General features: G+C 36.6%; 6 protein-coding genes across 6 annotated transcripts; 2 read left to right on the forward strand and 4 right to left on the reverse strand.

Moving 5' to 3' along the window:
* Window positions 1–40: 40 nt before the first annotated feature.
* On the reverse strand, window positions 41–2929 carry LOC108863314 (asparagine synthetase [glutamine-hydrolyzing] 2). The gene is made up of 12 exons (XM_018637698.2): window positions 2772–2929; window positions 2524–2662; window positions 2340–2438; window positions 2110–2251; window positions 1930–2025; window positions 1763–1857; window positions 1527–1685; window positions 1139–1441; window positions 842–1057; window positions 667–753; window positions 494–601; window positions 41–413 (listed from the first exon to the last, which is right to left on the reverse strand). The coding sequence occupies exons 1-12, from the start codon at window positions 2849–2851 to the stop codon at window positions 228–230; spliced, it is 1710 nt and encodes a 569-aa protein (XP_018493200.1). The 5' UTR covers window positions 2852–2929; the 3' UTR covers window positions 41–227.
* A 594-nt stretch (window positions 2930–3523) lies between these two features.
* On the forward strand, window positions 3524–5765 carry LOC108863315 (UDP-N-acetylglucosamine transporter ROCK1). Its single transcript, XM_018637699.2, has 6 exons — window positions 3524–3764; window positions 4324–4372; window positions 4467–4693; window positions 4787–5132; window positions 5219–5293; window positions 5402–5765. The coding sequence occupies exons 1-6, from the start codon at window positions 3640–3642 to the stop codon at window positions 5564–5566; spliced, it is 987 nt and encodes a 328-aa protein (XP_018493201.1). The 5' UTR covers window positions 3524–3639; the 3' UTR covers window positions 5567–5765.
* Window positions 5766–6638: 873 nt separating this feature from the next.
* On the reverse strand, window positions 6639–11254 carry LOC108860301 (DNA (cytosine-5)-methyltransferase CMT3). Its single transcript, XM_057010567.1, has 19 exons — window positions 10908–11254; window positions 10700–10802; window positions 10468–10572; window positions 10265–10384; window positions 9951–10160; window positions 9778–9843; window positions 9447–9692; window positions 9287–9345; window positions 9136–9199; window positions 8667–8996; window positions 8499–8567; window positions 8336–8422; window positions 8173–8260; window positions 7958–8079; window positions 7733–7837; window positions 7476–7519; window positions 7299–7368; window positions 7019–7122; window positions 6639–6918 (listed from the first exon to the last, which is right to left on the reverse strand). Exons 1-19 carry the CDS (start codon window positions 11186–11188, stop codon window positions 6777–6779), a joined length of 2415 nt encoding a protein of 804 aa, XP_056866547.1. The 5' UTR covers window positions 11189–11254; the 3' UTR covers window positions 6639–6776.
* A 742-nt stretch (window positions 11255–11996) lies between these two features.
* On the reverse strand, window positions 11997–16527 carry LOC108805270 (protein ACTIVITY OF BC1 COMPLEX KINASE 8, chloroplastic). The gene is made up of 20 exons (XM_018577270.2): window positions 15975–16527; window positions 15735–15870; window positions 15487–15653; window positions 15275–15395; window positions 15082–15182; window positions 14871–14969; window positions 14643–14753; window positions 14468–14547; window positions 14305–14374; window positions 14119–14192; window positions 13943–14012; window positions 13744–13832; window positions 13412–13623; window positions 13263–13323; window positions 13127–13181; window positions 12939–13037; window positions 12753–12842; window positions 12616–12675; window positions 12381–12511; window positions 11997–12303 (listed from the first exon to the last, which is right to left on the reverse strand). The coding sequence occupies exons 1-19, from the start codon at window positions 16416–16418 to the stop codon at window positions 12395–12397; spliced, it is 2256 nt and encodes a 751-aa protein (XP_018432772.1). The 5' UTR covers window positions 16419–16527; the 3' UTR covers window positions 11997–12303; window positions 12381–12394.
* Window positions 16528–19056: 2529 nt separating this feature from the next.
* LOC108805272 (protein CPR-5) lies at window positions 19057–21637 on the forward strand. Its single transcript, XM_018577272.2, has 4 exons — window positions 19057–19525; window positions 19966–20022; window positions 20115–20150; window positions 20241–21637. Exons 1-4 carry the CDS (start codon window positions 19133–19135, stop codon window positions 21450–21452), a joined length of 1698 nt encoding a protein of 565 aa, XP_018432774.1. The 5' UTR covers window positions 19057–19132; the 3' UTR covers window positions 21453–21637.
* Window positions 21638–22026: 389 nt separating this feature from the next.
* On the reverse strand, window positions 22027–22308 carry LOC108858812 (elicitor peptide 3). The gene has a single exon (XM_018632680.1). It carries the CDS (start codon window positions 22306–22308, stop codon window positions 22027–22029), a length of 282 nt encoding a protein of 93 aa, XP_018488182.1.
* Window positions 22309–23239: the final 931 nt, after the last annotated feature.

Raw genomic sequence — 23239 nt, forward strand, 5'->3', positions numbered from 1 at the left:
AATACCTAGATAACCAAGTCGAATACAAGAACTGGCAGCGGAACCGAACACAAAACTTATTTAACGTTTAAAATCTTAAATATTCAAGGAGCGTACAAGATTTGTCTGAAACAACATACAAAAGAACTAGAACTTAGGTACAAGATGCAGACAACGTGTATCAAGTTTGCAGGAACTGGAAATGCATGCAGACAAGTACGCCTTGTAACGTTCTCTTTTCATCCGTCTTAACTTCTTAGAGCACCATTAGCAGCTAATTTCTCTTTATCTTCCTCATAAGCTGCGACATGAACTCCAAGAGCCGCACGTCCCGAAGGATCAAGATTCTTTGACCAAGTTGCATCCCACTCTATAGCCTTCGCTGTGCTGCAAGCTATACTTGGACCTCCTGGTACCGTCGCTCTTGCAGCGCTCTGCTCATCATATTAAAACAGACAAGATTGAAGATTATGACCAACACCAAAAGTTTTGAATATATTATAGTTACTACTACCTTAGGGAAGAACTTTTCGAAAATGGTTCTGTAGTAGTAAGCTTCTTTTGTCATAGGTGTGTTGTCCGGGAAGACAAAGCTTGCGTTTGACAGCATAGTATCAGAGACCTATAACCAAGAAAGCATGTCAATCCAAAAAAAAAAATGTCTTAAAAGAAATATATATTTCTTACATGTTTGTTTGCATGATCTTTCAAACCATCAATCCAGCTATACCCAACTCCATCACTGAACTGCTCTTTCTGTCTATACAGAATGTGCTGAAAAACTCACCAGAAGATGTGTTTACTTAAGAACATATAAACAGTGTGATTGCAAGAAGAAAAAAAAACACAAAAAGCAAAAAACCTTTGGAAGATAAGGCTTCTCTTCATCATCAAAGGCATTGCGTAGCACCCATTTCTCAATCCTCCCGAGATCAGGCCTGATCATCTTCCACTCTGGATCAATGCTCATTGCCACGTTTAAAAACTCTTTATCTAGGAAAGGCACACGAGCTTCAACACCCCAAGCAGATGTTGACTTGTTTGCTCTCAAACAATCATATTGGTGAAGAGCTTTGATCTGTTTAAGTTAAAAAAGCAAAAAGATTCAGTGAAGGATAAAAAAAAGCATTCTTCATCTGATGAAAAATAAGGAAAATACCTTTCGGCATGTTTCTTCGTGAAACTCTTTCTTGTTAGGTGCCTTGTGGAAGTACAAGTATCCTCCGAGAATCTCATCAGAGCCTTCACCAGAAAGAACCATTTTTACACCTAATGATTTGATTTTTCTTGACATGAGAAACATCGGCGTGCTAGCTCTTATGGTAGTCACATCATAAGTCTCGATATGGTAAATGACTTCCTCTATTGCATCTATCCCGTCCTGAACTGTGAACTGAAACTCGTGGTGGCGAGTCCCAAGATAGTTAGCAACTTCTCTGCCAGCTTTAAGATCCGGTGACCCCTGAAAAACAACAACAGAATATAGATATAGTAAGTATCTCCAAGGGGCAAACAACATTATAAGAACTCTGGTGATAAGTTTAAACCTTCAGGCCAATGCAGAATGTATGCAGTTGTGAACCCCATTGGGCAGCTTCAGATTTTTCCAAATGGCGTAATGCTACTGAAGCAACGAGGGAGGAGTCTAGACCTCCAGAGAGAAGAACTCCGAAAGGCACATCAGTCATTAGTCTCTTTATAACAGCCTAAACAAAAGGATCACGTTCATGCTTCAAAACATTTTACATAGGAGTGAACATTTAAGGACAAACTGTTAAAACACCTGCTCAAAAGCATTGCGGAGCACTAAAGGATCATATGGGGTTGAAGGAACCAGCTCAGAGTACCATGGAGGATTGTACCACCTCCTAAGCCCTCCTACAAGGTAAAGACAACTTTCAACAAAAACTACAAAGCGTAAAAAAATGTCTCAATGGTAGAATACAATACCTTGTTTACTTGAATAGATGTGGCCTGGAGGGAAAGCCATAAACTGCTCACAGTCATCACTAAGTGCCTTCATCTCAGAAGCAAACCAGACAGAACCTATTAAGAAGAAAGATACTAAAACATTAGAAAAACTACTTTGATGAGAGACCAGATCTTAAAACCATTGAAGTATAAATATACCATCAACACCCCATCCAATGTACAAAGGGATGACACCGATAGCGTCCCTTGCAGCGATGAAACTTTTATCGCGTGTATCGAGAAGAACAAAGGCAAACATCCCATCCAACATGTCAATAAACTCCTCTCCATGTTCTTCATACTGCAAAAACAATAGAGAGATTGTTTCAGACTTAAAACACTCTCAAAATTGAACCACTAACTAACTATTCAGACTCTTTTCAACTTACAAGATGAGCAATGACTTCACAGTCACTACCAGTCCAGAACTGATGAGACTTGAGCAGATTCTCACGCAGACTCTTGTGGTTGTATATCTCTCCATTGACCTGAAACCCCCCCATTTACCACATTTTTTTATTTATCATTCAGATGATAGTTATTTGACAAGAAAGCAAGAGAGAGGAAGAGTACAGTGACAACGACGGTTTTGTCTTGGTTATAGAGAGGCTGGTCACCGGAGGTTGGGTCGATGATGGCTAAACGCTCATGAGCAAGGTAACAATCTTGATGACAATGCAGTCCGCTCCAATCAGGACCTCTATGCCTCAATCTACACAAAACAAACAAAAAGTAGCCAAAAATGTAAAACATAAATTTTTGAACCTTTGATCAATCTCAACAGACAATGATAGAGAAGAACAAGAGTGTAACGGTGATACCTGCGAGAGAGCTCGATGATACGAGAACGTTTAGCTTGAGAGTTGTCGATGCAACCGAGGACTGCTAGTATCCCACACATTGTGTCGTGTGGTGAGCCAAACGAAACGAAGAGGCTTCTCTCTATCTGATGAATGGGATTGAATAATAAGAAGAAAGTGTGTGTGGGATTTGTTTATTTATAGGGTGGCTTTCAATCACGGCCGTTGATTTTGGCAATTTTTTAATGAAATTCTCAAAAATTCTTTTTAGCCCCATTCTTTTTTTGTTTTCTTTCTTTTGGACTCATTATTATTGTGATTGGTAGAGAAATCTCTGTATATCCAAAACGTTCATTGTCCAAGTTGGAGAAGTATAAAACATTACCATATGCTATGTATACAGTATTTGGCCTTTCACATTTCCCAAATCACGTTTTTGAACGATTGGCTCAGATTTCCATTGGTTTTACAAAATAAATTTCAATTATTCATAATTTAAAGGATTTTTTAATAATTTAAAAATAATTATTAAATTGTAATCAAAATATTTTTAATGCACATTAATTTATAAATTTATTATTTTCACAATATATTTAATTGGATTCTTCATCCTAGTATACAAAATCTGATGAAAATATTGAAAAAGGCCTTAATTAGTGATGTTTGTTCCTTTTTTACTAAATTTAGCAAAGTTGATGGATTGGTTTGCAAAATATAACAAAGTAACTAAAATGGTCAAACAAAACGATGCCGGGTTGGTAGATCTTCTTCTCCTCGAGAAGACGGAAGTATAAAGTTAGAAAAGAGAACAAGAGTGTTCTGTTTCCTCCTTCCTTCTTCTCGTTTCCTTTCTACAAACCCAAAGCGAAGGCAGATCTTTTGGATTCAAATGGCGACGACTAACGGAGCGAAGAAGAGTCAGTCGTCGAAGATGGGCCCTAAGGTTTTGTTTTATTCCTTACTCCTCACGCTTCAGTACGGAGCCCAGCCCCTCATCTCCAAACGCTGCATCGGGTACAATACAGCCTCTAAATCTCTCTTCTTTGGTGATTATTCGAGTGCCCTATTTGGTGATTTCGTGTGTGTTTGTTTCTGAAAAAAAAAATGCGAGATTTTTTTTGTTTGAACTTTTACAAGTTTTTATGCATAGATGAAGTTCGATTTCTGGGTAATATGTTATGTTGGATTTGTTCGATTCAATCTGAGAATTTTTTATTCAGAATAGTGATTGAAGTTTCAAACTTTGAATCTGGGAATCTAAGTTTTGTCGTTATTCTGGTTGTTACTGTGAGAGAAAACGATGAATGATCACTGTGAAGTGAAGCGTCGCCGTTTTGCTACAGTGGTGTCCTTGGCCTATCCAATTAGCTATTCATCACAGTGTTTTTGTTGTTCATGTTGATATTTGAGGGTATTATACTATGTAGTGTTGTGTAGTGTACTACTTGATATTTATATGCGCTGTGTGATACTGAGGATAGTTAGTTAGTTAGTTACTATTAGGCTTTGTTGTCACTTGTTTGTATCTTCTTGTACAGTTAAATGGATCGCCTCTTATCAATGCTTTTTGCAGGAAGGAGGTTATTGTAACTTCATCTGTTTTGACATGCGAGATTGTTAAGGTAATTTGGTCGTTTTTTTTCTGTCAAAACTCTTGAAATTTTTAATGAAAATACTGTGTCTGAAAGTTTGGTTTGTATGTCCTTTATTTTTTAGGTTGTATGTGCTCTGGTTCTCATGGCAAGAGATGGTAGTTTGAAAGGGTTAGCAAAAGAGTGGACGTTGATGGGATCCTTGACTGCATCTGGACTTCCTGCTGCCATATATGCTCTTCAGAACAGTTTGCTTCAGATCTCCTACCGCAGTCTTGACTCCTTGACTTTTTCTATTCTCAATCAGACCAAAATCTTTTTCACTGCCTTCTTCACTTTCATCATACTTAGGTACCCTTCATTAGCTAGGACTTTGTATTTTCATGAGCTAGCGATGTCTTGTGCGGTTACCTGAATATTCATTCATACATGGTGGTCTTGTAGGCAGAAGCAATCAGTTCAACAAATAGGAGCTTTGTGTTTACTTATCATGGCAGCAGTCCTTCTAAGTGTTGGTGAAGGGTCTAACAAGACTTCTTCAAGTGGCATTAATCCGGAGCAGGTGCTGTTTTCTGGAATCATCCCGGTCTTGGTAGCCTCTGTGCTCTCTGGTTTAGCCTCTTCTCTCTGTCAATGGGCTTCTCAGGTCAAGAAGCATTCATCGTACTTGATGACAGTAGAAATGTCTATTGTTGGAAGCCTCTGCATGTTAGTAAGTACCCTTAAGTCTCCAGATGGCGAAGCGATCAAAAGACATGGCTTCTTTCATGGTTGGACTGCTTTAACCATGGTAAAACTGCTATCTCCAACTCCTGAACCATGGTATAAAACTCTTAGTGCTAAAATGTTTCTAATGCACTGTGGGTGTTCTTACAGGTCCCAGTTATAAGCAATGCTCTCGGTGGGATTCTCGTTGGCCTTGTTACATCACATGCCGGTGGTGTAAGAAAGGTAAAAAAAAAAAGAACATTCCTAATCATTTCTTAGACAGTTCAATATTCTGAAACAAAAGAGCTAAAGCTTATGTGCATGTCTTTTTGTCTTTTTTTAATTCCAAAGGGATTTGTGATTGTCTCGGCGTTACTTGTCACCGCTCTGCTGCAGTTTGCGTTTGAAGGAAAACCGCCGTCATCGTATTGCCTCGTAGCTCTTCCTCTCGTGATCAGTAGCATCTCATTGTACCAGAAATATCCATACCTGGACAAGAAGAAGAAGAAGGTCTAAGAACCTTACATCTTCTCAGATTCACAGGGGTAGCTGCTAAGTTCAACTGCTAAATATCTAGGTGATAGTGATTCTTGGACCATTCAGAAGAATTTGTATTATTACATTGATAGAGGGTAATACATGGAATGAGTCCTGTAATGATCTGATTCTGAATCCATGTTAATGAGTTTTATTTTATCCAAACTTTAGCTCTTGATCCCATGTTGTTGCTGGTGTTCTACATATTCTATGATTGTGTGTAAACGGAGCCCATAACATGGCAACTAGAATGAAAATCCAACTCCGGATAATACAATTAAAGCCAACAGGCCCAACACTTAGTTTTTCAACATGACAATGGAAAAATAATTGAATGCAGTCACACTTCCAACAATTCACCAAAAACCTACTTTTTTTTGAGCAACCACCAAAACCTACTTAAATAAAAGAAGAAAAAAAGGCATTTTGACTGAATTGTCTCCATATAAAATACAATTGATTTTAAGTTTTTTTTTGTCAAATTAAACTTCTTCTCTTCATGTAAAAATATTAGTTCACAAAATTAAAAAGAATTGATATGTATAAAATTTATTTGAATTCTTTTAAAATCCAAAAAATCAGAATTAGTCAAATGTATTAAAATCCTTATCAAATCCTTTAAAATATTTATAAAGCTATTATTTTATCTTCAAAAGAATTATTTAAATTCGTCAATCTAATAACCCCTTAGATTTATCTTCAAATTCTTACTTGAACCTTAAAATTTTGTTCTTTACATTTTGTAATTAAATTTTCATTATTATTTTCATATTACCATAAAATCCACCAAAATTAAATAACACACATATTTAATAAAATTAGAAAGTTAGAAAATTGAATAACAATATGATCTATTTTTTAAAACGATTTCAAATACATAATCCAATAACACAAGAATCAATTAAAGGTTGGAGACCCATAAACCCATTAAATGTTGGTTCATCTGAGACAAGTTCTAACAAATCAAAAGAAACTTCAATTCTTCAAAGCAGAACAAAGAATTTATAGAGAATTTACAAGAATCGTAACTAAACCAAAAGGTGTTTAATAGTAAAATCAAATGACAAACATCGTAACTCATTAACAACAGTAAGTATTTATCCAAATGAAATGAGTCTTAGATAAATTGAGATGAACAACAATAACTAAAGAAAGAAGGTGAATCTCTTCTCATTGATGTTCCTTCGATTCAGAAGGTTGGTTTTGGAAAATCTTCGGGCAGAATGAAGAGTGGATCACTACCAGTTGTGAGGCCTTGAAAAGCTTGTCCTAATGCGAATCCAAGTGCACTAGCAACTGGTACTGCAACCGCATTCCCAACTTGTTTGTACCTAACAAACATTACAGCTACATAAGATTTACTTCTTTTAAGAAATATGGGAGAGTTATATAGTGCCAAAGAGTCTATAGTAATCAAGGACAGTGACTTACTTTTGCTTGGTAGGACCAAATAGTCTATAGTAATCAGGGAAGCCCTGAAGCCTTGCGTTCTCTCGCACAGTCAAGACACGGTCTTGGCTTGGGTGGATCATGACCTATAATAATATATACCAAGCAGCATCCACAGTGAATACTATTTTTAATAATCTATGCAATTCCAAAACAGCATGTAGTCTTGGGCGCTGTTCTACAGCTATACACCATTTCAGATGAATTAAGGAGTTTATTCATTCTCCTGAGAGGGTCTCAAGATTGAAAGAAAGACACTAACATGATTGTGTGGCTCGGCTCTTCCGACAACAGTTGAGACAGTTTCATCCCACCAAAGCCGTCCAAAGGGTCTGCAAAAGCAAAATGGTTCAGGTGAATTTAATAAATCAAAAAACAAATATATGCCAAATTCAGAAACTGCAGAGAAGAAGAATGACTGGGGAAATCCAGGACTCACTTCTTTGATCTTCCGTTGACAAATGTTATGGCGTATTCTGGAATCTGTTTGAATAGGCACAAGACAATGTCTCTTAACAGGCAATGAAGAGAGAGAGAGAGAGAGAGAGAGAGAGAGAGAGAGAGAGAGAGAGAGAGAGAGAGAGAGGAGAGAGAGAGAGAGAGAGAGAGAGAGAGAGAGAGAGAGAGAGAGAGAGAGAGAGAGAGAGAGCAAGATTGATAAAGAAGACAGAAAGAAACGTGATGATCAAGTCGTACCAAGGGGTTATTGGATTTAAGATAGACCCTGGGGATTTTAGGATCCAATTCAACTTGGTTATAACCATTAACAGTTACACCAGGTAAGTCCCTGAAATTCGCTCCCTAATACAAAAAAAAGAAGTGTTGAGATAAATTCAGTGCAACCCAAGAAACAAAAACAAAGGGCAAAAATAAAAAACTAAAATGAAAAAAAAAGTGATCAATGGGTTGAAGATGATGTACCTTCTTCTTGGGGATCATACAGACACGTTGATAATCATCTTTGTTAAGATTCAAAGGATGGTGATCGTACAACACATCGTTTGTGGAGTTTGACTTGGGATCTTCAGGTGAAGCTAACATTCCTGTTGAAAAAAAGGGGGAGACACTCTCAATTTTCAATAATAGTCTTATAGTCGTCATGTCTATATGTTTGTTGAAATGATTATGAATGTTACCTTCTTTCGTCAGTCTGATAAACTGTTGAAATGGCGTCTTAGGAGCTTTGTCATATGGCATCTCCGCCCTCCTCTCATTGTTTGCAACCTAAAACCATAACATTAATAAATCAGGAACAACCCAAGAATGTTTAGTTAAGATAAAACACAGAAAAAGACTTACAACTGGAAGGTCGGTAAGGACATCCGAGAGTAGGATCTTCTTTGCCAACTTCACATTGTCTTTTTGTTCATAGGCCACTACGTTTTCCTGCATAAGCCGAGCTCATTTGAATAAACGATACCTATTAAAAATTTGCTAGCGTACTAAATATATATACGCTTACATAAAAGTTCTTAGGAACATTTCCTCTATTGACAACATCATGAGTTGGAAGTGGGAACTGAGGAAGCCTCTGAATAAAAACAAAAACAAAAAGATACAAAAAAAAATTAATTCCTTCATCTACTCATTGATACCAAGCAAAGAAGTAGAGTATTAAGTAAAGCATTACCTCGCTAGACCTTGCACCCCATAAGAAGAAGCGCCTGCGGAACTGAGCAAGGCCATACGACCCTGCCGCCATCATTCCCATTCTCGTCTGATAATTCATTTGGACAAGCTGTCCCACAGCATAGCGCGCAACAAAGCCATCAACAAACCTAAGCATATCTACCACATTCTCCATCAGAACATACTTGGGCTTCAGAAAGTCCACAATTTTCATGTATACAAGAAGCTGCGCGTTCTTTTTATCTTCCAGCGGCGCTTTCTCGTTCCTGAATCTGTTGAGACCGCTAATCCCTTGGCATGGAGGACCTCCACAAACAACATCAACACCTCCCTGAATTAATTAGGCATAAGTATCAAACAAATAAGCCAAAAAAATACAAATAAGATTTTTAGAAAAAGTTAAAACTTCTCTGACCACGCTGACTTTAGAGCCATAAAATTAGAGCCATAAAATTAGTCTAATTACTTACTGGTAATGGAAGGATGCTTGTTTTATATCCATGCACAACGAACTCTTTAATTTTCTTACGGCAACTGCTGTTCACAACAAATTCAGAGACGTTAGCAACCCATTGATGACTTTTATTATTTTATTGCTACAAGTTACTATGTTTTACCCACCTAAGATTTTCAATAGGTTCCCATGTGTCATGGGAAGGCCCATAGTTCTCCCACCGGACCTATTATACCAAAACACCAAAGAAGAGTTCGATTGTGTGAGGTTTTAAATCAGAACGATAAAATGTGAAACATTTAACAAACAAAAGCAAACAATTAATACCTTCAGATGGAGTCCACCTCCTTCCTTTTTCTTAATACCAACAACCTTTTCAACTTCAAAAACCTCTCCACCATCTTTGACATCACTCTCATCGCTTCCATCTTCAACCTCTTCCACAACAGACGACATCCCATAAAGGTTTTCGTATTTTTCTGAATCCACACATTCAATCAAAGAGAAATGAATGCATAGTTTCTCCCACTCCTTAAGCAGAAACAGAAAATCTTCTGCGGACTCGTTTCTCACCTAAACAGCGAATTGGCAACTGAACATAAACATAGAAGACAAAGGCAAATTGGAAAAAAAGAAAAAAAAAGGACGACAAACTTACTTCTGTTTTCGGGTGATTATACTTTATGCTTTGAACTGCATACTTGTCATTGTCAACAGCCCATTTCTGTAGAAATCAATAAAACAAAATTTAAACATTAAATACACGCTAACGATAACAATGATCAGTTATTAACTGATCACTATAATAGCATGAAAAAAGAAATGCCTCACCGTGACAAGTTTCAGCCCTGAAAGCTGAGCTCCCATGCATAAGCCAGTTGACATGGCTCCACACCCACAATACAAGTCTAGCATTGTAGCATCCGTTCTTTGATCAGGCGTAACACACTGACTTGGTTGCAAAGCTTCAAGTGTTGAGAAAGGCAGGCGATAGGTCATGTTGCAATAGTAATCGCAGCTTTCAGTCACTTCATAATTTTCCTAGCATATCAGAAAAGAAAGTAAATGTTATTGAAATCAATAGAGAAAAAAATGCACTACGAATGACAAGAGGCTAAGAATTTTTTAATAACGAACGAACGTACAGTTAATGGGATCATCAGAATTTTCAATTTGTTGAGAAGCACGTCCATTGAGTTTACATCTTTCATGTCCGAGAGAAAAACACGTTTGTCATCGATCAGACCATCGTGTCTTTGGATTACCTAAAAAGTTAAGAAAACGACAAAAAAAATCAGCAAATAGAATAATAATAAAGCTCAAGAGAAAACAGATTCTTAATGCTTACGGTATCATAGGCGCGGTAAAACCACTGTGCGGTAAAGTACATTTCGCCATCAGTTCCCTCGAAGATTTCGACGATCTTGCAAATGAAAGGCTTCTCCTCGTCAGACTGAATAACAAAGAGACAACAAAAGCTAATTAAATTCAGAGTCTGAAGAAGAAGAAGATAATGGAAGGACGTAACATTTTTTAAGAAGACAGATTTATTGTTACTTTGTTTAGATATATATATTCACCTTAACATGAGCATCATCGTTGAGATTGTATGTGATGGATTCATCAAGGATAGCTCGTCGAAAATGGCGCCGCGCACGGAATATCTCCTCTTCCTCAACATACCTAAGAAAATTTAAATTGAGTTGTTAAACATATATATATATATATATATCTGTATCTAAGAGCAAAGCAGCTACTATAAAATAAAAAATAAAAAAAATAACTTACTTCTTTTTTTTCTTCTTTGGCAAAACTACAACTTCCTGAACTACTTGATACCTCTCGGGCCATTTAATCCTAGCCTCTGAGTCATCAATCGGCTCATCTAGAACCCAGGATGGATCCTTCTCAGATTTCTCCACCACCAACTCTATCTTGAACTTAAATTTGGGGGAACGTATCGGCTCAACAGCAACTTCCACCGGCGCCTTGGGACTTCTCCTCGGCCTAGTTGAGATGGAACCGGAGATTTCAAGTTCAGTCGAAGGAATCTTACGCTTTGGAGCCATGGTTAGAGCCGGGAGAAATCTGAAGGAAGGGAGGAGATAAAAGGAGTGAGACCTGAAGAAGGCCGTATTTAAAGAAATATAAGCGCTAAAACTTTATGATTTTTTCATTTTTTAAACATTTTTTCAAAAAACTAACTTGAAATTGTTGGGCACAGTCTCTGCACCTTTTCCACCTTCCTTTTTGTAATGATTTTTAAAATATTTCTTACCTTTTTTTAACCAAAAAATATTTCTTTCTTCTTTTTTATTTTCTTACCTCATTATAATATACAAAAACACATATAAGAATCAATAATCACCATGATTAATTAGTCCTAAACAGAAGGTAAATGGGGAAAGTGGATCATTGCTTCCTATACTTAGGGAGTACCAATCTCCCTCGTTTGCACGACTAATCAATAATTTTTTAAAAAAAACAAGAAGCATTAACTAGAAACAGACTAACAGAGACAAATCAAAACTAATAAAATCTGCGATTTAATCATATCAACTTCTCCTACAAACTTATTCAACTGTGTAACAAACACCATCTGGTCGATATACGTAACACAGCATTTTAATCTACCTAAAAACTTATTGAACTCTGTAACACCATTTGGTACACTAAAAACTTATTTAACTCTGTAACACCATTTTAATCTAATCTATGAATGCATTCAGTTGAGTTTAAAAGAACAAAGACAAAACCTTGTCAAAGCAGCAACGACAATCTAAACCTTTACCAAAGTTTACGTTTGGTTTCTTGAGATTTAGGTTTGGTTCAGGCAGAGGCTTATTTTTTTATATATACACGGAGGAACGCAGATACTGAGGCAGGCAACGAGTAGTCTGTATATACATATATTATACGGAAGAGTTTACCTAATGTCTACTACATCTCTACCACCATTACAAGTGGCTCTGTTGATAATATGCCCAAAAATCAAACTTTCAGAAAGTAAAAAAAAAACAGGAGATATAGAGACTGGTCGTTCACTGTTTTTACCATCTCTTGCCTCTAAAGCTTCCATAAGAATTTTTTCACTTAGCAGACCAAGAAATCATCATCACTCCAGTGGAAAGCTTTTATGGGAGAAATCATTGTGGCTTCTAAGCACAAAATAGCTTTACTACATCTGCACAAGTTAAACGGAAAAAGGTTGAGACTTCGAATCTAAATAATATAAAACCTAAAAGAGCTGAGGAAGCATACCAAGCAAGGTTTCTTTAAGCTGTTCCAGTGATCAGTTTTTCACGTTGGTCGAACTTCTTGACTTTTATAACTCCGATTAGAACTTGGAGGCTGAAGAAAGCGCAAACTGTGTATGCTATATTAGCTGGTGTCTGAAAACATAAAAAGGAACACAAGAATGTTGATGAAACTGAGTAGACAATGAGGATAAAGGTTAAGAAAAGAGACTCTTAAGGGTTGATCAGTAACAACTTACTTTTAAAGAATTCAGATACAAAATCGTTGCGAGATTGACTAGACTTCCTGCAGCAACAGCCTGTTGGGAAGACGGACACATTAGGTTAAAGAAAAGAAGAAACGAGACCAACTTGAGAATGCAAAGATTCTACTTACACTTCCAATTGTTTTTTGAACAGTTGCCACACGTTGAAATGCCCTCTCAGACTCCAGTGCTCGGACCCTAAGCTTCAAATCACCTTGCTCCTGCGGAAATAAAACAGTTGTAGAACTCTTTAGATGGAGAAAAAAATTCATGTAGCTTTGAAGTTTTGTGGCGGGTGGGTCTGTTTAGTGTCTTACAAGTCGTTGGATGATCACAGCTAGCTTTTCAACTCTATCAGCTTGCCTAAATAGATTGTAGAATGCTTGTGACTGTCTGTCCCATCTCGTTCTCAGGTCCTACAATCATTTATTTGATTGAATATGAATATGAAGCTATGTAGTAAGATCATATATGGAGTCAAGATAAGCCTTGCTATTATTATCACCTTCACTACAACTTCAACTCCAGCTTCCCGGAACCGTAGCAATTCCAAAGCATATCTAGAGAAGAAAAGTATCTGAGTACTCTTCAAAAAATTAACAATGATATTTTAGTATAGTGTCTGTAGTAAGTAGACTCACGGTTTTGCAATCTCTGTTATATCAAACCGGGGGTCAAGACCTTTGCCGATGCCATCCAATACTACAGAGAAAATAAAGAGAGTAAGTTAACACCATTAGTATACTTTGGTAAGGATGTTGAAAACAAATTTTAAATGACATTTGCAGACCTGAAAAGGCTCTAACAACAAATGTGAATGTGGCTGGGAACCGGAAAGGTTGATCAGCTGCAATGGCTAATAAGTCTTCTCCTATTGCAGCCAAACGTTGCTTCTTTTTCTCTTGCTTTTCCTCTTTGCTTAGTGGCTTCTTGAACCCAAGCTGTTCTGCTGCTGCTAGTTCTTCTTTCTCCTTTCTTTGCGCAGCAAGCCGTTCTTCGAAACTGTAATAAAAATCAGCAAATTGATATCATCAGAAAGACACTACTGGCGTCACCAGTAAACCAAGGATGTAACATAAAGGTAGATCAATATGAAAAAGGTACAAGGATCAAGTAAATCACCTGTTGAGAAAAAACAGCGCTGTTCTTCTGATCGATGTCAAATCTCCAGTAGGTACAAGCACACCCATTTGAACCATTGCTTGAATGACCTGCCACAAGAAGGTTAATTTAGATATGTATGAGCTCAGTTCCTACAAGACGGCATGGATGTAGAAGATTGAAATCTATATTGAAATCTATAACACAGTAGAGAGTGTACCTTATCAGGGTCCTTCTCATAAACACCGTAGAATGCCTCCAACAAACCTTCTCTAATATTTGGGCTGATACTGTAAGAAACATGAATAAACCAATTGTGTAGGATCATTAGTCAAACAAGTAATGATAAATGAGACCATATCTCTTCACCATAGTAACAGAGTCCTGTTGTAGTACCTTCCCATCATTCCAAAGTCGTAAAATATCAGCCGCCCACCGTTGACATCATCAACCGCAATATTCCCAGGGTGCTTCAGAAAGATATAGATACAAATTAGATTGGTAAACTTTTTGTGAAATGGTAAACCAGACAAAGAGTCATTGGCACTTGAAAGGGAAAAGAAGATGATAGAAGAGACTTACAGGGTCGGCATGAAAGAATCCATGAGACAAGATTTGCTCCAGGTAAGATTCAACAGCATATCTCCCTAGCCTGCATTGTATACCAAGTTATAGATCAACAACAAAGAAACTATTTTGGCTTCAAAGAGAAATGTACGTCTCAAGGATATAAGAAATTACAAACCTTTTCCGATCAACGCCTAACTGATCCAAGGCTTGTATTTTGTTGATTTTAATCCCAGGGACATACTCCATTGTCAGGATCTTCGAATAGAATAATAATGAATTAAGTGTTGCATTCGAGCTTTTAAGGCATTGTACATGATGAACTAATAATGACCTTAGGTCAAAATATTTACCTGAGGTGTGGTGTACTCCCAGTAGATGGATGGAACTTTTACATACTCTAGGTTTTTGAAGTTATTAGCAAACAACTCGGAGTTAGCTGCTTCCTTTGTGTAATCAATTTCCTAAACAATACAGAACACATTGTTTTTGCTAGTTAGAGGTCACTTCAAACAGAAGCAAATAAAGAAGAGTCAACAAAGCCTCCATGCAAAAACAAAGATAAAACCGCATCACGGTACCTGGTACAGTACACTGGCACATTCATCATAAATTGCAACCCAATCTCTCTTTGCACCATCTGATTTTGGATCCACCTTTTGGAGATACTCAGCGATCACCTACATAAAAGCATAACACAAAGCCAATAAATCAGCAGAGGCAAACCATGAGACAAGGACGCTGGCAACATTGAATAACTCTAAATGCAGAGCGTGGCTAGAGAACACTAACCCTCAGATTTTTAAGATCAATATCAAAGAGATCCTTGAGACCGGGTCTCTGTACTTTAATGACAACCTCTTGACCCTTCAATCTTGCACGGTGAACTTGGCCTGTACTTATCAACACCAAAAACACTTATCATTACTATCACTTTCTTGCAGACAAACATCATCATAAGAAGATTACAACAAAGGACTCTTACCAAGACTAGCAGCAGCTATAGGTTCATAATCAAAACGGTCGAAAATGTCATCAACAGATGCTCCAAGCTCCTCTTCAACAATCGATAGTGCCGTAGCTGAAGAAAAAGGAGGCACTTGATCCTGCAACACCAAAAAAAAAAAGAGTTGAAAATGCATGCAACACAGAAGAGGATCCATTGGATATAAAATGGGATTAAACAAGAAAACAAACCTGAAGTTCAGACAACTGATCAACATACTCTTGAGGAAGAATGTCCACTCTGGTAGAGAACTGCTGACCAATTTTAATAAAAGTAGGACCTAATCTCAATATGTTTTCCTTCAACCACTTGGCTAAAACCTTCCTTCTCAAAACCTTTTTCTCCTCAGTCATTCCCCCTGCAAATACAAAAAAAAAGGCAAATGAGAATGTTCTTTTTTTAAATAAACAAATACTTAAAGTACAATAAAGTAACAAACCTTTGTAAGAAAACTTCTGACCGCTTAGCCATGTCCTGAAAACAAACGCAAGGACAAACCCCCAAATCTCCAATGTTCTTTGGATCGTTGAGTAAGTCTTGAACCTACTCCATCGACCACCAGGTGCAACAGAAACCTGTGTGTTTCATCATGTAATGGAAATCGTTAGTAAAAAAAAAAGAAACGAAACGGTTTTGGATTTGAAAACTGAAAAGAATGTAACTCTTTTTTTTTTATTACCTCAACTTGTTGTTGTTGTTGTTGTTTCTGTTGAGTTTTCTTAAACCAAGCATCCTCTTGACCGATATCCTCTACTCTCTTCTGCCTCACTTCTTCTTCCGTTACGCTTCCGTTCACGTACTTCACCAAACTACCGTTACCGTTACCGTTTAAACGGCCGTTTCCGTTTAAACCTCCGTTGATTGATTTTCTGGCGGCAGCAGCTCCGTTGCCGCCGTTTAGACGTACACTTCCGTTTCCGTTGATCACTGCGTTTTCACGATCTTCCACAGCGACATTATCGTCTCTGGAAGCTCTGATTCGAAGCGGGAGGTTGTGACTGTATCTCAAGCGGTTTCTAGGCAGGAAGATTCCGGGGATTGAAACGGAACGAGAATGGAAATTGATGTTCGGTAAGAGGAGAGACGAGGGAGAAGAAGAGGAGGAAGATGAAGAAGCCGCCATTGAAGAGGTGAATATTGCAGAAGAGATCAGCAGATTACAAACCTGCGTGGTGGACGGTAGAAGAAGAAGAAGAAGCAGGGAGAGTGGTTTAGAGGCTGTGGAGGAAGGAGAGGAATGGCAGCAACCAAGTGTAAATAAAGAGGTGGATACGAAATTGACACGTGGGATGAGATTAGATGAGTGAAGCAGATGCTCTAGCGTTTTGATTGGTTGTTTTGGACACATCATCTCGTTTATCACAGCCACAAACAAACCTTCCCTCTTTTTCTTAACACTAGCTGTTTTCATTCACAATATGAAAAATAAAAAAATTTAAAATGTAAATTATACTAAAATATTTTTTTTTTACTTTTTAGATTTATTATTTGTTTAAACTATTTAATTTTAATTTAATTACTTCTATAAAATAAGATAAAATAAATATTTTAATATATGTGTATATATTTAAAATTATAATCTGCGAAAGATTTTTTATATATATTTTGGTTAAAATTTATTAAACTAAATTCTATAAAATTAAAAGAAAATTTTTTAGGTATATAATCAACAAAACGTAAAACTACTAAAATTTGTAGATATCAAAAGAAGCTAATGTATTGGGATTAGAAAATTATAATTTGTTTTTTTTAATTCCATAAAATATTTTGTCATATTTTCTGGCATAAAAATTTTAAAGAATTATTTTAGTAATAAAAGTTATATAGTTATAAAAAATCAAAAAAAATTGTAGTTTGTCATTGTATTTCTATTTCTACTATTATGTTATTTATTGATACAATGATTTATGAATTATTATCATATTATAAAAACTTACAAAAAACATAAATCAACATAAAATTTAAATATTCAATTTACAATTAACTTCAAACTATGTCATCATTGTTAGTATACAATATCATTATTTTTTTTCTCAAATCAATTTACAAATAATGTATAGAAACTATGACTTGACTTGGATTATTATCTTTTTAGTATACTAAAGAGTTTATGGGCCAGAATAAAGACTCAACTCAAGTGATCAAACTTTAGCAATTTTGTTTAAATTTTCTCAAAATATGATCAGTTTTTACAGTTAATCAGATCGAATTAGATATAGATACTAAAAAGGAGTTTTTTATAGTTAATCAAATATTACTAGATATGATTTAATTGGAAAAAAGATATTATTTAATTATGTCATGTACCGCAACGTTTACCAAGCTCAAATATTTGACATGTCTAATAAGCAGGTTTATATCATAACAGATTGGTGTTATAAAATTAGGAAAAAAATGTTTTCCCTATGCCAAATGTTTTGTATATATAGAATCATCTATTCATATCAATACTAACATACAACTCTTTCTTTAAGAAATGTTAACATATAAACATATGCAATTTCACAAATCTATTATATTAGGAAACTCAATTACTGTTGAAATATTGTATCTTTATAACTACGTGACTAATAAAAACAGTTACTTTTGTGCACAAAAAATGTTAATGTTGAAATTTTTTGTCTTTCTAACCATGTAGCTATTGAAAATGGTTATAGAAAAATGTTTAGATATGTCTTTCTATCATAAAATATATTTAGAATCTCAAATAACGTGAAAGGTTATGCTTTTCATTATGTAACTATTACAAATAGTTGTGAAAAAATGTTTAGATGTGTCATTTCATGATATTAATATTTTTTATATTCAAAAGATGTGTTTTCATTATTTATAACATATTCTCTGAAGAATAGTTCAAAGGGGCACACAGTTCTCCGTCTCTGAGGTGGTGCTGGTGCCGATGGTAAAAGAAACATCGATCCCATAATTCAACATCTAGAGAACATAACTCCTGTGGTACATGATTATGAAAATGCTTCGTCCCCGCCTAAGAAATCAACTGAAGAATATGTAACACTTATCACTACGGCGCTAGCAACAGTTGGCTTAAGCTCTCCCCTCAAATTTTATATATAATGTGTAAATATGTAAAATTAAGAAAATAAACAAATTACACCATAATTTTTTAAAGATAATTTTAAGATTTTTAAAAATGTATATGAATTAGATATGAAAATGAACAAAAAACAATTTCTTAAGAATATATGCAATTTAAATGTTATAATGTTATTTTGAATATTGTTTTGATTTGGGTTAGTTTTGTATATTCGAAAATAATAATAAGATATATATCATAATTGGTATTGGTGTATTATACTTTAATTATGATATAAAATTATGAATAAACATAAATTCTTAATAGTATATGTAAACTAATATATATGCATACAATTTATACTGTGACACATTGACTTTTCGAAAATAAAAGTAAAGCAATTTTGTATAGAAATATAAATTAATATATTTGTATTTATAAAATGAGTTTATGTCTGCGAAAATGAACGAATTCTAAGTAAATAAATTTCTTATAAATTCTGCGACCTGGAACATAAACTTGTTTAGAATACACTGAACTTGGAAAAAAAAAACACTGGACATTTTAGAAAATATACACTGAACTTGAGATTAAGCAAAATCAATGAATCAAATATTTGGTCCAGTAATTTCTCTATATGAAGCTAATTATACCAGTTTAAATTTTTGAAAAGTCGATTCTCTCACACACACAAAAAAAAAAAGAGGAAAAAGTTCAAAACTCGAAGCAAGCGGCGAAAATCTTTCAAAGTATAAAACTTTCTCAAACTTCCAAATTGACCCCATAAGTTTATCTTAAATGCTATGGACGCCCTCCTCCTCCCTCCTTCGCCGGATCCCCAAAAGTCAATCACCGATCCGGCGAATCACCATCCAGAGAATCTCAATTCCATCGAGGAACTCAAAGATGAGACAATGAGGAAGAAGATGAAGCCATCGCCTTTAGAAAAGAGAAAGCTAAAGGCAAAGAAGAAGAAACAGAGCGACGAAGCAGCGTCTTCCTCCACCTCTTGTTGCTCTTCATCATCTTCTTCTGCTGCCTCTAATCTCAATTCTACTCGAAGGGTTTCGAGAGTGGCTCATAGGTTGCGAAACCCTCCGGTGCGGTTAGGTATAACTCGGCGAACCGTCGGGGAAAGACAAGCCGAAGCCTTGGCGCTTCCTCTCGGGATGTCATTCGCTGCTTTTGCCAATCTGGTTAGATTAAAAATTCTCAAACTTTATCTCTCTCTATAACTCAATTACAGCGTGTTGGCTCTGTTCCTTGCTCTTTTAATACGAAACTGGAGTTTTGACTTATTGGTTTTTCCTGTTCTGTCTTTGTTATGTTCCTAAAGTTTGTCCTCGCTTCAAGTTTAGATTCTCTACGCTAATAAAGTTCGCATCTTTTAATTGGTTTGCATTGATTCTAATCCGAATCAGAGTCAATGAATAGATGTAATATACTCTGTCACAGTCTCTTACTTTTTTGTCTTAAAGCTTGAGCCTTTTTTTTATCATTATCACTAATGTGTAGCTCTGATCGTTATCTCAGTCCGAACATGTTGCTACTTAGCCGACCAAAAGCCATTGACTTGCATTGCTCTGTAGTGTGAAGTGAACCCCCTTCTTCTTCTCTGTTTTTTCTTATCCTCTAGGTTCTTCAGAGAAAGAGTGCCAATGGTCAGAATGTTTATGTTGATGATCTTGCTGGAGTAAGTTAGTATATGACTTCTCATATGATTCTTCTTTTCCACTGTTTCTGTTTTGGTAGTGACATATAAACTTCACTGGTTGTGCTCTGCAGATCTCTGCTTCTGCTGTTAAAGAATCTTTAGCCAATGTAAGCCCAAACTCCTCTGAATTGTTTTTTTTTTTTTTTTTTGCATTCTGTCTTTGATTACTATAAGGGATGTGATTAATTTAATTACAGGTCTATGGTGACAAGCTTGGTTCCTTTGCAACAAACTTTGAGAAATCATTCAACAGCACTCTAAAGATCCTTAAACTGATCAACGAATCTGCATCATCTCCTCATCAGCTAGACAGTAATAACAACGTTGCGAGCTGCGATTTAGACCGGTCTACAACAGACGGATGTTCAGACAGCGATCTATCTGCTAAAGAGACTTCATCTGCTACCTCTGCTGCTTACGAAGCGATTCAAGGCTCTTCGATGATGAACGAGATCGTCCTGCACGAAGAGCCACGACGACGACAACAACTCTCTAGAGACGTCTCGAGAAGCTCCTCAGCCATGCCTTTGACCACATTCGAAAAGGCTTTAGAAGAGCAAGCAAGAGCAAACGACCTGAAGAGCATGGAGATCGGTCTCACGATGAGGAAACTGAGGCTGAAAGAGACGGAGCTAGCGCTGAGCTACGAGTCAAACAACCTCGGGAAGTCGAAGCTGGAGATGAACGCTTCCAAAGCCGCCTTCAGAGCCGAGAAGTTCAAAACAGAGCAAGAAGACTCGAGAAAAGCCGATACGGTCAACAAGATCATGGACTGGCTCGTCTTGAGCGTCTTCACAATGCTGGCCACCATGCTATACGGAGCTTACATCTTCTCGCAGCAGAGAATCATGGAAGCAGCCTCGATCTGCGAGCCGTCGGAGGAGAAAACGTCTTCCTGGTGGGTCCCTAAGCAAGTCTCCTCGTTCAACGCGGAGTTCAACATCTTGCTCTGCCGTGTCAGAGTTTGGGTTCAGAGCTTCTTCGGCGTGCTGATGATCCTCGTCATCACTTACTTCATCATCCAGCGCTCTTCAGGTACTACAGCGAAGCAGACGATGCCTGTAACGTTCATCGTTATCTTCCTCGGTATCGTCTGCGGTTTGCCTGGTAAGTTCTGCGTGGACACGTTGGGAGGCGACGGTAAGCTCTGGCTGCTTCTTTGGGAAGCGTTCTGCGTTTTGCAGTTCGTTGCGAACGTCTTCACGTTGGCTTTCTACCGTTTGATGTACGGTCCGGTGGGGGGACGTTGTGACAACACTATGGTTCCGTATTGGGCACGGCGCAGTGTCTTCTTTGTGGTTGTTGTGTTGGCGCTTCCTGTGATGAACGGTCTTTTGCCGTTTGCTACGTATGGTGAATGGAGAGAACATTGGGCTACGTGGTGGGCCGGGCCGGGCTCTGAAGATTGAAGGGAGCCGCTTGTTTGTAATCTTTGTATTATTATTTATTGTTACTACATGCGGGTTTGGATCTTCTTTGAGGTTTTGCTTTTTGTTTTTGTTTTATCGAAACAATTAGTGGTATCAATGTTACGGTTATATATTGATGTATTATTTTAATTGATGATATACAGATGGTATTTACTGTTGTTACTTATCAAAAAGAATAAAGATTAAATTTATGGATAGAAATAGAAAGTTGAAAAACCCAATTTCAACAGAAACACAAGTCTATACCCTCACAAATTTGTTTTTGAATCAGTAACTCTTTAAAAAGCATTGCTACAAACTGAAGTTGAACAAAATATATAAATTAGATTTTCTTTGATCTAATATCAGATGTAGGAATTAGACTGCTTATTTACTCTAATAATAGTATAGATCATTTTTAACTTCTGTTGATCGATAAGCAAACAATAATCAAACTCGATTTTATTTAACCAGTTCACGCACAGAAATAAATGTCTAACCATAATATGTTACATCTTATTACGCTACGTATACATGTGTATTTATTTGTTTTAATATATGTATATAAATAAGCCTAATGGACTTGTCCTCCTGTTCCTGGGCTTGGTTTTGGTTTTGGTTTTGGTTTTGGATTAGGCTTACTTTTCTGCAACCGCCGCTCTGTGATATCAACGGTGATATCATCTTCCTCCTCCTTTGTCTCCATAACGTCTTCTTCTTTAAATGTGGATGATGGAGAAGAGCTTCCGAGACCGAACCACTTTAAGAGATGAATCGTTACAGAAGATCGATCAAAGAACATATATGGGATCCAGTGAGAAGTACCGTTCTCTTCGCCGTTTCTCATTTCCTCCATTGTTTATTTTTCTTTTGATGAACTCCGAGAGAACAAGTGTGCGTAGTTAGTTAGGTTGGTGATGGAACTTGGTAACATATATGCGACTCCTTTTATAATGGATCTATATCACTTGGTTGTTGGTCAACTATTGTTTTTTGTTGACCGTGCCTATAATAAACCGGGGGTTTGGTAGGTACAGACTTCGAAGTTTGAATGAACTATAGTTGGTGCTGGTATATGGTATAACGTAACCCGGTTTTATACCATATACCAGCACCAACTATAGTTCATTCAAACTTCGAAGTCTGTACCTACCAAACCCCCGGTTTATTATAGGCACGGTCAACAAAAAACAATAGTTGACCAACAACCAAGTGATATAGATCCATTATAAAAGGAGTCGCATATATGTTACCAAGTTCCATCACCAACCTAACTAACTACGCACACTTGTTCTCTCGGAGTTCATCAAAAGAAAAATAAAAGGAGAGCGTGAATTGACTTTTGACCAAGACTAGAGGCTCTCCAACCTCACAACTCGCAAGTATATTCGAAGTTGGTGCTGCATGCTCCTCACTAGGAATATATATATTTTTGTTATCGAATATTTCAGTTTTATTTTACGAAGAGTATAAAATCATGCATTAATCGTTTGAAGCAGCATGTGATTTGATCTTTCCTTTAATTCATTTTGTCTTTTTTTACTTTAAGAAAAAAAAACAGTGTTGCAGATATAATAGGAGTCAAGACATTTAAAGCTGTAAGCTACAAAGCACACGTAGCAGTTGATTCACACGTATGCTCACCGACCTATAACTAATGTGAGGTACGACGAGCTGTTGACTCTTGGTTTAAACCCCAAAATATTAATTAGGATTCAGGTAGATCTTTAATGTATTGATTCAGGGACAGTAACGTTCGATAACAGTGGTCGTTAGGCTTGAATATT

Source organism: Raphanus sativus, chromosome 5, assembly GCF_000801105.2.
Source record: "Raphanus sativus cultivar WK10039 chromosome 5, ASM80110v3, whole genome shotgun sequence".
In the NCBI taxonomy this organism is placed as follows: domain Eukaryota; kingdom Viridiplantae; phylum Streptophyta; class Magnoliopsida; order Brassicales; family Brassicaceae; genus Raphanus; species Raphanus sativus.

Coding starts and splice junctions, on each gene's coding strand:
- LOC108863314 (XM_018637698.2), bottom strand. CDS start 2,851: ATGTGTGGGATACTAGCAGTCCTCGGTTGCATCGACAACTCTCAAGCT. Junction 2,663..2,771: donor ATCATCGAGCTCTCTCGCAG/GTATCACCGTTA, acceptor TGTTTTGTGTAG/ATTGAGGCATAGAGGTCCTG. Junction 414..493: donor TCGAAAAGTTCTTCCCTAAG/GTAGTAGTAACT, acceptor TATGATGAGCAG/AGCGCTGCAAGAGCGACGGT.
- LOC108863315 (XM_018637699.2), top strand. CDS start 3,640: ATGGCGACGACTAACGGAGCGAAGAAGAGTCAGTCGTCGAAGATGGGC. Junction 4,373..4,466: donor TGACATGCGAGATTGTTAAG/GTAATTTGGTCG, acceptor TTTATTTTTTAG/GTTGTATGTGCTCTGGTTCT. Junction 4,694..4,786: donor TTCACTTTCATCATACTTAG/GTACCCTTCATT, acceptor GTGGTCTTGTAG/GCAGAAGCAATCAGTTCAAC.
- LOC108858812 (XM_018632680.1), bottom strand. CDS start 22,308: ATGGAGGAAATGAGAAACGGCGAAGAGAACGGTACTTCTCACTGGATC.
- LOC108805272 (XM_018577272.2), top strand. CDS start 19,133: ATGGACGCCCTCCTCCTCCCTCCTTCGCCGGATCCCCAAAAGTCAATC. Junction 19,526..19,965: donor TCGCTGCTTTTGCCAATCTG/GTTAGATTAAAA, acceptor CTTATCCTCTAG/GTTCTTCAGAGAAAGAGTGC. Junction 20,023..20,114: donor ATGTTGATGATCTTGCTGGA/GTAAGTTAGTAT, acceptor TGTGCTCTGCAG/ATCTCTGCTTCTGCTGTTAA.
- LOC108860301 (XM_057010567.1), bottom strand. CDS start 11,188: ATGGCTCCAAAGCGTAAGATTCCTTCGACTGAACTTGAAATCTCCGGT. Junction 10,161..10,264: donor TTCTGATGATCCCATTAACT/GTACGTTCGTTC, acceptor CTGATATGCTAG/GAAAATTATGAAGTGACTGA. Junction 7,520..7,732: donor TTAAATCCAATAACCCCTTG/GTACGACTTGAT, acceptor CTATTCAAACAG/ATTCCAGAATACGCCATAAC.
- LOC108805270 (XM_018577270.2), bottom strand. CDS start 16,418: ATGGCGGCTTCTTCATCTTCCTCCTCTTCTTCTCCCTCGTCTCTCCTC. Junction 14,970..15,081: donor TTGATCTTAAAAATCTGAGG/GTTAGTGTTCTC, acceptor GCTTTTATGTAG/GTGATCGCTGAGTATCTCCA. Junction 14,754..14,870: donor GTGCCAGTGTACTGTACCAG/GTACCGTGATGC, acceptor TGTATTGTTTAG/GAAATTGATTACACAAAGGA.